This window comes from Cyanistes caeruleus, chromosome 1, assembly GCF_971803275.1.
Source record: "Cyanistes caeruleus chromosome 1, bCyaCae1.hap1.1, whole genome shotgun sequence".
NCBI classification, from domain to species: Eukaryota; Metazoa; Chordata; class Aves; order Passeriformes; family Paridae; genus Cyanistes; species Cyanistes caeruleus.
Window position 1 is genome coordinate 129,785,337 of NC_141701.1, and position 14,603 is coordinate 129,799,939.

Here is a 14,603-nt window from a genome sequence, read left to right on the forward strand (position 1 = left end):
AAGATATGGAAGGTTTTGTCTCACTTTGCATATATTCATGAGGCAGTAGTACTTTAAATCTAGTCCTTCTTACTGAGGACTCTAGAACTAGCTGACTCTAGGAAACCTTTTACTGCAATCTATATAGAAAATCAATTACAATGAATATTGGAGCATTGGGAGATTATTAGCTTGACTTTACTATGGTTTACAGTGAGGATTTAGATACCTGAGAACTAGGTATTCAAGACCTTACATGGCTGTTGTGCATCTAGGAGCAGATTTTTCTTCACATTACAGGTTAAATTTCACCTTTCCTGTCATAAGGGACATAATTTAAAGGCAAAGAAAAGCTATGTGTGTGTATATGTGAGTTTAATGCTTGCACAGACATGGAGTAAATTCTTCTTTGATGATAATGGAGACTGAAGGTTGTGAGGTACTACCATAGTTTACAGGAAGGATACAGCTGTCTCAGTTTCTGGGTTGGAGTGATGCCTCCATCATCTTTATCTGCAGATCTCTCAGGTGGTAGGACTCTGTGTCCTACTACCTGAACACTCTCAGGTGTCTCTAGGAGACTTTCTGTCACAGGAAGTCTTTGTGTTGCAGTGCACGGGCTTTAGAACTGGGATTTGGATTCCACCTATTATTGCAGCACTGCCATTCTCTCCAAACATACACAGCATATGGTTTCCATGGTGCAGAGACCAGAGGTAAGGGGTGCAAATTCAGTCAGTGGTGCATGTCACTTGCAACAACAGGGTTACTTTGCATGCCTCTCAGTACTTCGAGGGAATGGAGAGCAGAAGTTAGACAACACTTGAAACAGATTTGCTAGTTTTGTTCTGTGTGTAGTGAGCAAATAGCCTCCTACTGGTTTTGGTGTTTCTGTGCCCCTCTCTGACAAAGTGTATCCATTTTCCACTTTTTCCTTTACTAAGTCCTTTTGGACAGGAATGTTCTTGTACAGTATCTAGCAGAAGGATCCTGACCCTTAGCTGAGGCTGTGATGAGTACCATGAAAATGTGAACATTAAGAATATAAAAATGTACCACATAAACCCAAACCCAGATAACACAGACTCCTCCTTCTGATGGTCAAGAATTTTTACTAGTTAGGGTGCGTAACCCTAATATACAGGGCAGGTATAGCAAGATGTTTATTCTTATTTAACTTCCTGATCGTGACACTCAGCAGCTGTACAGGGACTTGTGTAGCCAGAGTGTGCATTTAGATCATCCTAGACCATGCCACAAACATTGATTGACCTGCCCAACACATCTATTCCTTTCTCTAAAACAAAATGTAAAGTAAAACTAGGTAAATACCAAAGATTATATAAATATTAGTGTGGGTGAAAATTAATGCTATGAAGATTAAATAAAGTGGATGAGCAACTAATGCTGTTAGAAATTTCAGGGAGTGGGGCAGAACAGCTTAGGAACCATTAGCTCACTCTTTCCGAACACATTTTTATTCCATGAGCAGGTCAGGGAACCACACCCAAATTCTACTGTCAAAAAACTTGTAATGTTTGTATTCTTCTCAGCTTTAATGGCTTAGAGCATAAGAGGAATCAGTAGGTATTATTTACAAGAAAGTAATTTTCCAAAGACCTATGTTATCTTTTCTTTTCTTTAGCAAGACCAGTATACTTGTGCCACCTCATTTTTCAAGTGCATAAGGCATGCAGTTTTAGTTCAGGTGAATGAAAAATTAACAGCCTTGTGTCACATTCCTCATTGGCCATTCATTTTGTAGTCCCAGAAGAATACTTAAGCCTGTGTAACTCTAAGACTAATTTTAAGAAATTACTCAATGGAGTTTTCTGTTAATAACATGAGTGGGATTTCACACAGATATGGAAAGCCATCTTCTGATCTGATGCTGGACCAAGACCTTATATATACCTTAGAAAATAGTATGGCTTGTAACTATCTCATTCTTTTCTTTCATGACTCTTCTATCAAAAAAATTTATCAGCTTCCTCATAAGGAGCTACACTGATGCTACATGTAGTATTTTAAAGCCAAATAGTTTCTGCCTAACCTTTTCCAAAGATATCTTGTCAGATCTTTGGCTAAATAAGTATTGTTACATTATTTTAAGTCTTGTTTATCTGAAGGAATAGCTGGATGTTCTTCAAGTATGTAGAGTATAAAATATAGGGAATATCAATGAGGATGGAAACAAGGGAAAAATGTTTCAGGCCAAAGGTTCTAGCTGAAAACTGGGGCTTGGTAGCAAAATTATCTTTACAATAGAGTGACTGATACAAAACTATAGTACTCTTCAGTGCTTTCCACCTAAGAATTTGTGGCTTAAAATAAAGTTACATTTTCACCTATATTCCTAGGTGATAAGTAAATAATTCCTTAGGTCCTATTTCAAGGACAGTCAAGCAGAATTCTTTGACTTGAAGCAGGCATTTACCTGAAAAAGTGTGGCAGGGCACAGCTCATTAAGAAGGTCTTGCATATATGGTAAGAATAAGGCTGTGAGTGAAGATCACTTTTAAATCATGTGGAAGATTAGCATCTTCCACATGGAGAAGAATTAAAAAAATAGTATAATCAAGAACACTTAGACATTCTGTTTTTAAAGCAGAAAGTCAGTCCCAACACTGGGTGCAGAAAGTTATGTTTTCACATTTTAAATTGTGGTACTTGTACATCAACTGGCTGGAAACAAATGTTTATTTTCTGTCTGAAAAATGCACATTTCCCAGCTTAATTGCCTAACAGCTCTTTATTTATGTTGGATGTAAATTCATAAATGTCTTTTCAGAAATAAACTTGCCTGCAGATGGTCGCTATATGTTTCTGGAAATATTTTTTAAAAAATGTCTATTTAAACTAGCATTGGTGGAAATCTTATAAATAAACAAAGGTTTCAGCGAGTTCTTGCAAATATTCTGGAAAGAAATCCATGTCAGGCAGATCGTGTGGAGCTGCACTGTCACAAGTTATATTCTCACTGAAACTGTTTCACTGCAAATACTGGCTATGATGTTTGATTTTTCTTATGAATGGGCAATGGCATATGTACTTTTTCATGCAGCCCCTACTTCACTATTTCTGGTAACATAAATAGTTCCTGAATTGGTAGTTTTTCAAAGCACTCATTGGAAAAAAATCTTTGAACTTTGGTTGATTTCACTTGGAAGTGTTACTTTACATCATGTATTAAGCAATTCTCTCCATTACTTCCAAGTCTTCAAACACAGCTGTCCCCACTTTTGTAGCTGTAAAATCAGATGGCTAATATCTGAAGTGAATAGAGATGCTACACTGCAGCAAAAGGGATCTCACTAATTAGTTTTAATTTTCTTGAGGCTACAGGAAGAACCTAAATCTCTGTAGCCAAATTAAAATTCAGCTATAATGGTGCACAGTCTCACAGTTCACAGACATGTCTTGACTTTCAGAGTGGATGTACCAGGTCACTTCAGATCCAAAAGCAAAAACATGTTCTATTCAAATTACAAATTGCTTCTTAGAGGGTTGATTTCATGTCCTTAACACAACCTTTCCTATGTTCTTCTCAACCTTTTATACTCATGCCTCATTTCTTAGATAATTTCTGCTGAGAAGTCTCTGCCCATCATCAGAGCATGGAAGGGAAATGGCTACATTTGCTGTTCACAGTTTCTCATGGGCAGTACATTCCTTTTGGGGTGGAGAGGTACTGTTTTAGACAGGATGGTCAATCATTAAACCCAGATGAGAGAGAAAAAGTTATTGCAATTCACAACCTTCTCTTAGGCCACTGCAGAAGAGCTAACAGTGCTGCTAGAAAAGCAAAGAATTCACAATATAAAATGCTTGTTAGGCCCATGTAAGAGAGAGAGAGAGAGAGAGACAGTAGTGACTGAAGACTGACTTTACTATCCATTGCTCAAGTCCCAGCTTTAAGGCACTTAATAGACTGATAGAAGTGGTTAGGTGAGCAGAATGGAGTCCACTCTGTGGCACCACCCCATCCATGTGCAGTTCATTGTTCATATACAGCAAAAACAGGAAACTTCTACAATCAGATAAAGAAAACTCTACAGTATGTGATTATGGCTTGGTCAGATGTGAGTGTCTGTATGAAAAATAATACCTCAGGTTGGATAACAAAGAACAGCTTGTATTTGAACTTGGCTGTGGTAAATTAAAATGAATTCCCTGAGTCCCTTTGCTCATGCTAGCTTTCAATTTTGTAGCAGTTTTCAAACCTTTTGCTCCTTCAGGGTTACGAGTGATTAATTTTATTGACTTAATCTCAACTTGATATTTTTACTGTAAATCCTTCCAATGTTCAGGGTATAATTACAGTTTAATGATTTAAACTTGTGGATTCTATTCCCTAGTATATTAGACAATAATAGACAATATTTCACTTTTACATTTTAAAGGCTATTTTTCAGTGTCTGTTACAAAATGAGCAAATAACACATATGGAAATTTGTGATGTTTGTTTGTTTGGCATATCAATCACTACAGGTTTCATCACTGATTTTTTCTTTTGCCCTCAATTTATAATTTCATAATGAAGCCTGCAAGCAATTTACTTTTATCCTTGAGGAGAGTGGGCAGAAAAAGAATCAATAAAAGAGCTGAAATTTAATACAGATAGCAAAATTGTGATTCTTGAACTTCAGTACAGATCTGTATTGTGTATTCTACACACCAAACCAGTATTGATATCAATGGAATTTCACTGTGTGTAATGAGGGGAGAATATTCACTGAACGAGGGAAAAATATTCATTGGAGATTTCCAGTACAGTTGAAGGATCCACAGCAATTGGCATTGACTTAGCCCTAAATCTAGAGCTCTGAGAGATAAAAATACCTAAACTATCAGGCACAGTTACCATTAAATCTAGGTTGATACTATGTAACAAGTACAACATTGTTCAGGTAGCATAAGAAAGAAGTATTCAAATTTAGTGAAGGTCAAATTTTCAGACACTTAATGTGATCCCCATTCATATATGCCCAAGTCACATTTGCATGTGCTCTTCTGTCAGCCACTGTTTGTGTTAACAAACAGCTCTTAAACCCAGAACTCTTGTGCTCCATTTGTGCCTGCTTTTTTTCCGCTGCTTTTTTAATTTTTTTTTGATTTTTAATAACCTGATTGATGTAAAGGCCATTTAAATTACTTCTGCTCTCAACTGCTAACAGGAAAAAGGAATCATGCAAGAGATTTTGCTTCAAATAACTAGGCACTGAATTGAGGCACATTTTGAACACCTGGCCTATAGAGGTGTGTTATTTCATAAACAGAATAAAAATTGTTTGACATAACAGCTAAGGCTAATCAAGATGACTAAAATAAATATTCTTCTAGTAATGGAAGTATTTTCATCTTCTCTTTGTCTTTGCTTTCACTGTACCTCAGATATCCAAAATGAAATACGAAGCTGAAAAAGCAAGGCAAGTAGCTGAAACTTTTATCACCATTTTTTACCAGGATAATTACCTTTAAAGCATCATGCTACTCCCTCAGCAAATTAGTCTGAAGGAGCCCTGGAGGATAAGTATCCAAACTGCTCTTAAGCTTTCACTTATGTTCCAGTTACTACTATTGTAATTGAGTAGCCTTGCTACTTAAATTTTCATTATTCGAAAGTGCAGTGGAAATTTGCTTCCTTTTGTAAAATACTATTTCTGCCCTTGAATTTACATTTTGGGGTACATGTGGCTGGAGGGATGCTCTGCAGCAGGACAGTCAGTATAAACTTGGATAAGAGACTAAAACCAGCCTGATTTGTGCCTTCTCTGGAGACAAATTGTCCCACTCTTCATTGCAGCATGGATGGATGCTAGACAAATACTTACCTTCCTTTCTAGAGGAATCCTTCCTCTGCCATTCTTCAGGAGTCAAGGAAATGTAAAAGGTTTTGTTGGCATAATTCATGTAAGGCAGACACAGTTAATATTGCCAGGTGTCTTATGATGGTATTCCTTAAACATGGGCCCTGAGTGAAAGAAGTAGCATTGGCAGAGGGGATTTTGATTGTAGTTGTAGTACTATGTTGAGACTTTTTGCTGATACAAAAGTAGGGCATTGTCCTACCTCTATGTGAACACTGCTTCTAATGTATAAACATAGTTAAAAAATAATGTGTGTTTGCTAAACCTCAAAGTATTCTCAAGTTTTCTTTTTGGAACTGACTTTCAGTTCTTTCTGAGGGCCAGTGACAGCCCTTCCTAGTCAGCTGTGCACAATCACTTTGTAAACAGACTTAATTGTAACTATTTCTATTTAAGTCACCATCCATCCCCAAATCACTGTAGCAACAGTTTTCATCCCAGCTTTCCAAGAGAGTGATATTGACAGTGAAAAAGAAAGCCAGGAGCAATGCTGTGGTTCCTGCTTTGCACAGGCAGTGTATGAGACAGAATATGGACACTGGCTTCAGTCACTACAAGCAAACTTAGCATGCATAATTTAACTTTCCAGAAAGTGAGACTCAGCTCTTAAAATTCACATCCCACAGAAAATTTGCTTATCCAAAAGGAGGTCTTTTAGATGGGTTTAAAGGCATTTAGTTGGGTTTTTAGGCATTAAAAGTTTTGGGGTTTTACAGCTCCTATTAAAAGGTTTGCTATGTTCCACCAGGCCATAACATGTATTCTGAAGATTAGTAGAGAAACAATTAGCTTATAAGTATCTACCTGTCTTTTTGTCTTTAGAAAGAGCTCATCAGCTTTCAGCAAGCATTGCTGAATGAATTTGCAAGATCTTGTTTAAATTGCAAGGTCTAAATTAATAAATATAAATAAATTAATAAATGAAATTGCAAGGTCCAAATTTGCTGCAATTTTGCTAAGAGGAATTGAGGCTTTGATGAATTGGGGATGCTGTGTCCCTGGTTAAAAACCTGGCTTTCAATCTGTACGAACTGTATCCTGTTTTTTCTGAGGATTATTTGTTCATGGGGATGGTCATTCATATCTGAGTAGGGGGAAAACTTTGCAAGTTGGCTTCATCTATGGATCAAGGGAAGAGTGAGAAAGCTGACACTGAAAGAAGAAGAAATGGAAGTAGAAAAGGATAGTTGCAATCTCCTTATCTACACGTGAGCCCTTCTTTTGCTTTTGATTTTTGGAAGCCTCCTTCAGTCATGGAATAACAGACTTGTGCAAATTTTTACTTGGAAAATTGCAGCAGTTTCTTATGAATACAAAATGAGATTATTCTGAAAATCAAGCTCCATATCAAGATTATGATTTTAAATGTGGCAAAACCTAGTTGTTTGTAATGAACACAATTTTCAGAGCTTAAATACTCATTATATATGCTTGTGGAATGTTCAGCTCAGTGCTTTTCACTTTATAACTGTATGGAGGTGGATAATAATAATTCTTGGAAATATTCAGAGGCCACATATGCAAAAAACCAAAGTTCAAGTTCATTATCCATAAAATGATGGAGAAATGCTTATGTTTTTTGAGGGCAGTTTTAAGAACCACTGTCATTCCCCCCCACCCAGATATAGGGGTTCTGGTCAGCAAACATTTAACAGATTCTCTATTTTTCAGGGACACTTTCAAACTACATTGTAGTCTTTGTGTGTGACCTTACACACACCTTTTTTTTTTTTTTTTTTTTTTTTTTTTTTTTTTTCTTTTTTTTCTTTTTTTTCTTTCCCCCTGAAACTGTGCCCTTATACAAATACCTGAGCTTGATAAGAGTTCTAATTTCTCAATTTCCACATATAATTGCTGTCTTGTGCTTGCAAAATTGAACAGCCAAATACTTGAGAAGTAGGGCTGGATGATGAATTGAAAGTGTTTCAGCCTTTGACCCCACATGTCTTTCAGTCCTGGCTACTTGCATAAAACTGACAAAACCACATTTTTATGGTTTGATTTCTGTGCAGCAGATCTAAACCAGCTTACTAGAGCAAAAGGAAACTAGATCATATTCTGCTTCAATCAGTATCAAAGTAAAGAGGGAATTTTGATTTACAGAAGCATTGTGTGTTATTGAAAGAAGTGTAAGAAAGAGAAAATGCCCAGCTTCTTTTTGCAAACTTGAGCTGAGCACAGAAGGCTGACAACTTTGGGAAAAAATATTCTCCTTTCCTATAATATGGTGCTCTATGAATTGCTTAGGAGGTCATTCAGTTTAGGGATTCCCACTCATTACATTCTGCTCTTGGCTTCCCAATTTCAGTGAGAGATTAATCACACAAATAATCCAGCCATCTCTTGATTATCTAATTTTTAAATCTAAGTTTCACATCAATTCATTGATTTGAGACCATTTCTAGATGCCTCTTTTTCCTGCCACCTTGGCACTTTATTGAGGTAATCAGATTGACATTTGAACTGTGTAAGTAAAGATAGAGTAGCAAGGATGTTCTGATACATATTAGATAGAGACATTATTTCCAGCAGAAGTGTATACAATTTACAATAACCCACAAATCAGGCTGTCATCACTTATCTGCTCCTTTTTACATTTGTGAGACCCTGCCTTTTCTGCTTTTTGTACTGTCAGCAGTTCCACTCCTCTTTGATAAAAATAGCTAACTAAATTTGGGGGGAAATCACAGTGGGGGAGAAATGCTGCAGAAACTGAACTGAAGCCATCTTCAAAGGTGGTTGAGATACGTCTTTGAAATTAATGTTGCAAGTAATGTTTTGTTACTATATGTTACAAAGAGGTTAAACTGCGCTAGGGAGAAAGTAGCAACAGACAAAAGAAATGCAACAGGAAAAAATAATTATTTCTAAGAAAATAAAGAAGACTAAATGTATATAAATTACTTCTTGTAACTTTAGCCAGAGCTAAACAGGCCCCTTAGGAAGATAATAAAGGCTTCTTGAACATCGAAGGCTTCTTGCTGCTTTCATATGCGGCTCCTTCTATAATACCTGTTTTGTTCAAATTAAAACTCCTGCTCCTGCTGCCCTTACAGAAATCTTTTCAAGCACGTTGAAGGCATAGCTCTTGGGACCACAAGTGGGATAAAGCATTCTGAAGAAATTGTTTTTTCAAAGTTAAGTTTTCATTTCTTTAACCCCATCCCATAAACACAAACCATAACAAGAATTTTGATAAGCATGTTTATCTTCAGAAGAGTGTAAGATGTGAGTAAAATGTGTCTTGCTTTGTTTCTCAGAATTAATGGTCTTGGAGTGTCAATGCAACTGATAGAGAATATTCGTGCTCAAATACATTAACTTCTTTAACAGGTCTGATAAGAGTACAATATTAAGCCTATGTACAGTATGGAAGATCTGTTTGAATAATGATGAAGTTTGTGAAATTAATCATAGCCAGACAGAACAAATGAGTCCAACAACAAATAGTACCTCATTATAGTAGAGTAGTATAAATGGACACCAATGGTTTAACTAATTGAATGCCAGTTGATTTTTTTTTTGAAGGGGAGTTAGGTACAGTCCACAGATTTCATTAATTTTTTTTTTCCATAGTAATGTTAATTTTAAAATACATATCATACAATATGATAACAATTAAAAGGTATCTTACTGTTTGAAGAGCCTGTATGAAAATGAAGGGTGAGATAGTTTCCTTAGGAGACAGTCATGATCTCATAAAAAGGGAAATGAAAGTGTGAATGCTATGTCTGAAAAAAATTCAGATCTGCAGGATTATGTCTGGAGGAAGAAAACAAGGTACCAAAGCAATGACAAACATGGTGGTGACATAGTGCTGGAAGTACTGTGGGATCATGCCTTTTGTCCAGATTGAGATGCTCTCTGGTACCAAATTTTTGGCAAAGGACACTGTATTACAAGTATTTTAATATCCAGATGTTTTGAAATGAAAAGTAAGGAAAAAACAACAGTACAACTGAAAGCTGCTCTAGATGGCAGAGACTCTAATTTAGGGTGAATGAGAAAGTATGTAATTTGTAAGATAATTCTCAGAAGCAGAATGTCAGCAAAAGTGAGGAGTTATTTGGAAGTGGTAGGAAAGCTGAAGAACTGAAGAGATCACTCCACATTCCAGAAGTGTGCATAATTCCACCATGGTGCAATTTGACAGTGCAAATGTGCGGTGGTGAAATACTTTGGGTAAAGATAAAAGGGATAGAAACCAAAAGGAGAAATAATAACAACCATCTGTTACACTTCAGAAGATCTGGAGAAGAGTGGGGGAAAAGAATTCCTTTTCTAATGCTGTGGGACGCTGCACTCCTGAGGAATGTTTACAACTCATATATTTGCTGGTTAGCAAACCCAACAATCCTGCATCACTGAAAAGGTCTGTAAAATATGCAGAAAACAGATTTTGGAAGCTGTGCTTCATTCTTCTTGTAAAGTAAAGTCCTACTGTGAGGGACTGGTGAAGAATCATTCTCTTTATCAAAACACCACATGTTTTTGATATAGTCACTTTTCTGAATTCCTTCCATTTTTGGGTGGAACTTTTGATGAAGTTTTGATGACATGGCAGTCAGCTTAGGAGAGAAGTGTGGCATGAAGAGATAAACATTTATCAAGTATTTGTTCTTGCCAAGACAGGGCTTAACTGAATGGTTCTTTGAAAGGTCCAAATCACCCGAGCCTGGGAGACTTCACAAATTGATAAAGTTCAATGCAAGTTTGAGCTTTGTTGTATCACTGTGGACATTTGTCTGCCCTGAAATGGCACACACAAGTCAGGGCACTGCACAGCTGGAAAGGTGAACTGCAAATAGAATGAAAGAGTGCTGATTTTTCCAAATATACCCTTGAAAGTGCTATTTTGCTTGAGTTCTAAAAAATGCCGAAACAGAGGTTTGAATTCTGTTTTTGCAAAATAGAGATTACGTTTTATTGCTTTTTATTATTTTCAGAGTTCCAATAAGTCTGAATGCAAGAGATAAAGTTTTCTCTGTTTGCTCTGTGACGTCTCAAGTTGATTTATATGATGACAAGTTGGCATCAGGTGAGAAGTGTTCACTGACAGAAAGAAAAGCACACTGTTATTTCTAAGAGAAGGTTAGAGCACAAATGTATTCTTTTCTTGTTCGTATGTTTTTACAAACCCCCAAGATAATCTGGTCAAATTCTTCATCCACACCAGGGTCTCCACTTCCTGTCCATAGAAATTTAGCCCCACAAGTCATATACTTCATTCCTGACCTATATTAAAACCTTCTCTCTATGGAGTTTGGTCAAAAATACAGAAAACTGCATTTTGGTAAGGGCAGCAGCAGAACACTGTAGACCGTCTTAGAGTTTGTTCTTATGGATTTTTAAGTCTTGCTTACCAAAAAGAAATAATTGAGTTATTTACAAAATCTTCTTCAGCCTCCTTCAGTGCTAAGCATACTGGAGATCTCATTCAGGAATCTGCCGTGATGTAAACAACACTTCACAGGAAGAAACACCTTTATAAAGAAACATGCCTGACTGGTGTGATTAATTCTTATCACCATAAAATTCACAAACAAGATAAAACTAGCCTGGAACAGTAATGAAAAAATTGTTATTATATGGGAAAAATATGAAAGGATATTTTTTCCTTTTTTAGTTAAGGAAACCTGTGAGCAGTGCAACTGTTTACAGGTATTCTGAAATACAGAATTATATGAGTAAAAGCCAAAGGATTTTTCTAAATTAAATTGATACAATGTTGCAATTATAATTTTCCCAGTTAATTCATATGTCTCTCAAAATCAAAGCATGCTCTTCTAAAAGGCAATATGTTAAAGGAGGAATGAATTCTTAAAGGTATTTGAAATGTCTTCAAGTTATTTATGTGGGAAGAAAGCTTTCAGTAGCAGAGAGGTAGTAACAATATATTTCAGGAAAACAAGCAGATGTGAACTTTGCAGGTCCAATATTGCACACAACACTCATAAAGTTTATGATAAGAGGCACAGAAAAAGGTGTTTCGTCCCTATTAGAATTTGTTTAGAATTCTCCCATAAATTACACTAAGCAGAAATATTGGCTTGGATCACAAATCCCTCTCAGCCACTGCCTTATCACAGGTTCCTCAAAAGCACTAACCTACATGACCTTTGTGTGAGTCTCAGATGACTCCAATTATTCTGCTGTGAGCTCTGATTCTTTTACATAGTCTGACCTTAACTTTAAAAAATTGAAGAGGGAGGTGGTCTGGGGGAAATGAAAGCTCTGTCACATGGCCTGACCACACTTTGTACCTTATGAGACAGGCCATCGAAATCTTGGAGAGGTAGAGGGGGTGGAATTTATCTCCCAAATCTATAGATATCAAGAGGAATGGAGTTCCACCACACTGGGGTCAATTCTGCAAAAGCACTGCATTTTAACACAGTCAACTTAAAAAGTGATAGGAGAGCGGAGATAAATGAGAAACAGAAAGTAGGTTACGAAAGGAAGCAGAAATGTGGACCAGGTTGTGCAAGAACAGAGGGGTCAAGGCTTGAAGAACCTTGAAAGTTATCAGTAAAATCCTGAGCTCAAATCTCAATTTCAGAGGGAACCAATATTGTGGTGTGAACAAGGGGTCAGCATGGTAACAGCAGGGGCAGCAGCAGTGGGATGAAAGTGAGATAGGATGCTTTGATAAAACATGTGTTGCTGATGCAAACCCTCAAATCAATGCCACTTCTATGCAGAAATTTGAGGTCAGGTCCAGGTCCCACCTAACTTTCTAGCGAAACTTCCACCCAATTCATCAAGGTCACATTTTGGCTCCTGAATTTAAATAAAGTTAGATACCAGCATGCTGTGAGCACACAACAATACACGCTTCAGTGTGCATCACTTCGAGGTTCAGCTTCAGGATTCTTTTATAAGGGTTTGTGTATTTCCTACCTGTCAAAATGCCCCAAGTCCAAATCTGTCCTCTGCTCTATATGACTTGTTAATCTGTGGCCAAAACCAGCACAGGATAATGAACAATTCTGAACTTAGGTTATAGCTGGAATTGGGAAGAGAATCAATTTAATATGCCTGCTCTGTGGAATTCCACTATTTCAAAATATTTGAAAAAATATTTCAAAATATTCCACTATTTTTTCATGTCTAAAAACAGATTGAAAAATCAAAATGCATTTATAAACAGGAATAATGTCATTTAATGAGTAATCAGAGTGCACTAGCTGAAATATTGCAATAGGTTCACCATTCCTGCTTTCAGTTCTGACCTTATAGGTTTTAGATCTTTAGGTTTTAATACTTAAGTAACTCCAACTAACTCCACATTTAAAATTAAAAAAAATGTGGAAAAAAAGTAAAAAAAAAAAAAAAAAAAGTTTTGACAGTTTATAAGCCTTCTAGGGTTTTCTTTAAAAAGAAAAATGATGTAACTTACTGTTCTATAGGTAGATAACTAGATCAGCATTTTCCCCTGAAAGGCCTTATGCTAAAAACATTTTCACTTGATCTTTCTTGACTTTCAGCCAAAACTCAGACCTTAAAACGAATGACCAAATTTGGGATTGCCTTAGACCCACAATGGAAAACACCTTCCTTCACTGTCAAGCTGTTATCCTCGTTCAGAAGAGCTTTAGATGGAAGGTATGAAGAGCCATTTCTATGCCTAAGCTACGCAGGAGCTACGGCTGTCAGACACAACGCCAGTTCATGTCACTGCCTGACCTTTCTATGGCAAGAAGGCTTTGACCACCTCAGAATCCCTCCCCAAAATGTTCAGATTGGGCAATGCATCATTCTAGTTCACATAGCCAGGTTCCTTTCCTGTGACAGCCTTGATGAGAGAGGAAAGGCCTTTGGCTCTGAGTGGTGGAAAACACACTTGCCTAAGAAAATATGTGTAGGCATCACTTATTTGAATCTACTTTTCGTCATTCCTTTTTGCTTTATTTATCAACTCCTGCTCCAAATAAAGGATTCTGATTTCACTAATGTTTAACTTAAATACAACTTCAAGTTAGGTTCAGCAGTATCTAATCTATTCTTTTACCCCATTTTATATCTTAAACAGAGCTTACTAGAGACAGGGATGTTTATACTGAATTGTCATATTATGCATATAAAACAAAAAGGGGCCAGATTGTGGTTCAGAGTTCACAAATGCTTTGGAGAAGGTAAAAAAGATACAACACCAGTTTTGCTTGACTAGCAAGAAGCCATTGTCAGTACTCCCTCCAAAGAAGGAGGAGGAGAAGGATATTGAGGAGAGTGCACTGCGCTCCATAAATCATTCCTGGATATTTCACTGCAGGTTGGCCTGTCCTCCTGCTCTCTGTGGCAGCTGTGTGTAAATAGCTCTGATGTGATAAAAAAATACTGTGAAATCAGGATTGCCATCATCCAGCTCATCATAAGACGTTGAGAAATAAACAATTATTTTTGAGGGATAACTTATATATTCCTTGCCCCCCTTTTTGTATTAATTTATGACAGTAATGCAGATTATGACAGTAATGCAATACTGAGCTGACTTGGTTAATGGTGTGACCTTCTTGCAAAAGAGTTTAAAGTGCTTTTTAAAGCATTGTGATGCAACCATAAAGGCAGAAAAAAGAAATGAACTGTTTCAAGCTATATTCACTGTGGGAGGCGAGGTGGATTCTTGCTCCAAAATATGTTTTAATGGGACATCTCATCTGTTATAAACTTAAGTGTTGGCAGAAAAGAGGTCTTTGAAGAAAATGGGTAACAATATTTAGAAATAATTTGAGTTTTTTTAATTAGAAATAGTAA

At 36.7% G+C, this 14,603-nt stretch overlaps 1 protein-coding gene across 3 annotated transcripts in view; it reads left to right on the forward strand.

Annotated features, from left to right (window-relative positions):
- The first annotated feature begins 631 nt into the window (after positions 1 to 631).
- The window catches only part of LOC111924210 (uncharacterized), a 37,002-nt gene continuing 23,030 nt past the window's right edge, over positions 632 to 14,603 (forward strand). For all 3 annotated transcript variants that reach the window (XR_015278119.1, XR_015278120.1, XM_086857875.1), the window contains exons 1-4: positions 632 to 695; positions 5,374 to 5,408; positions 10,796 to 10,887; positions 13,337 to 13,454. Coding sequence is in view for 1 of the 3 variants with exons in the window: in XM_086857875.1 (XP_086714001.1) it covers positions 669 to 695; positions 5,374 to 5,408; positions 10,796 to 10,887; positions 13,337 to 13,454 (272 nt within the window). In the remaining 2 variants the exon portion in view is untranslated. The remainder of the gene's footprint in view (positions 696 to 5,373; positions 5,409 to 10,795; positions 10,888 to 13,336; positions 13,455 to 14,603) is intronic.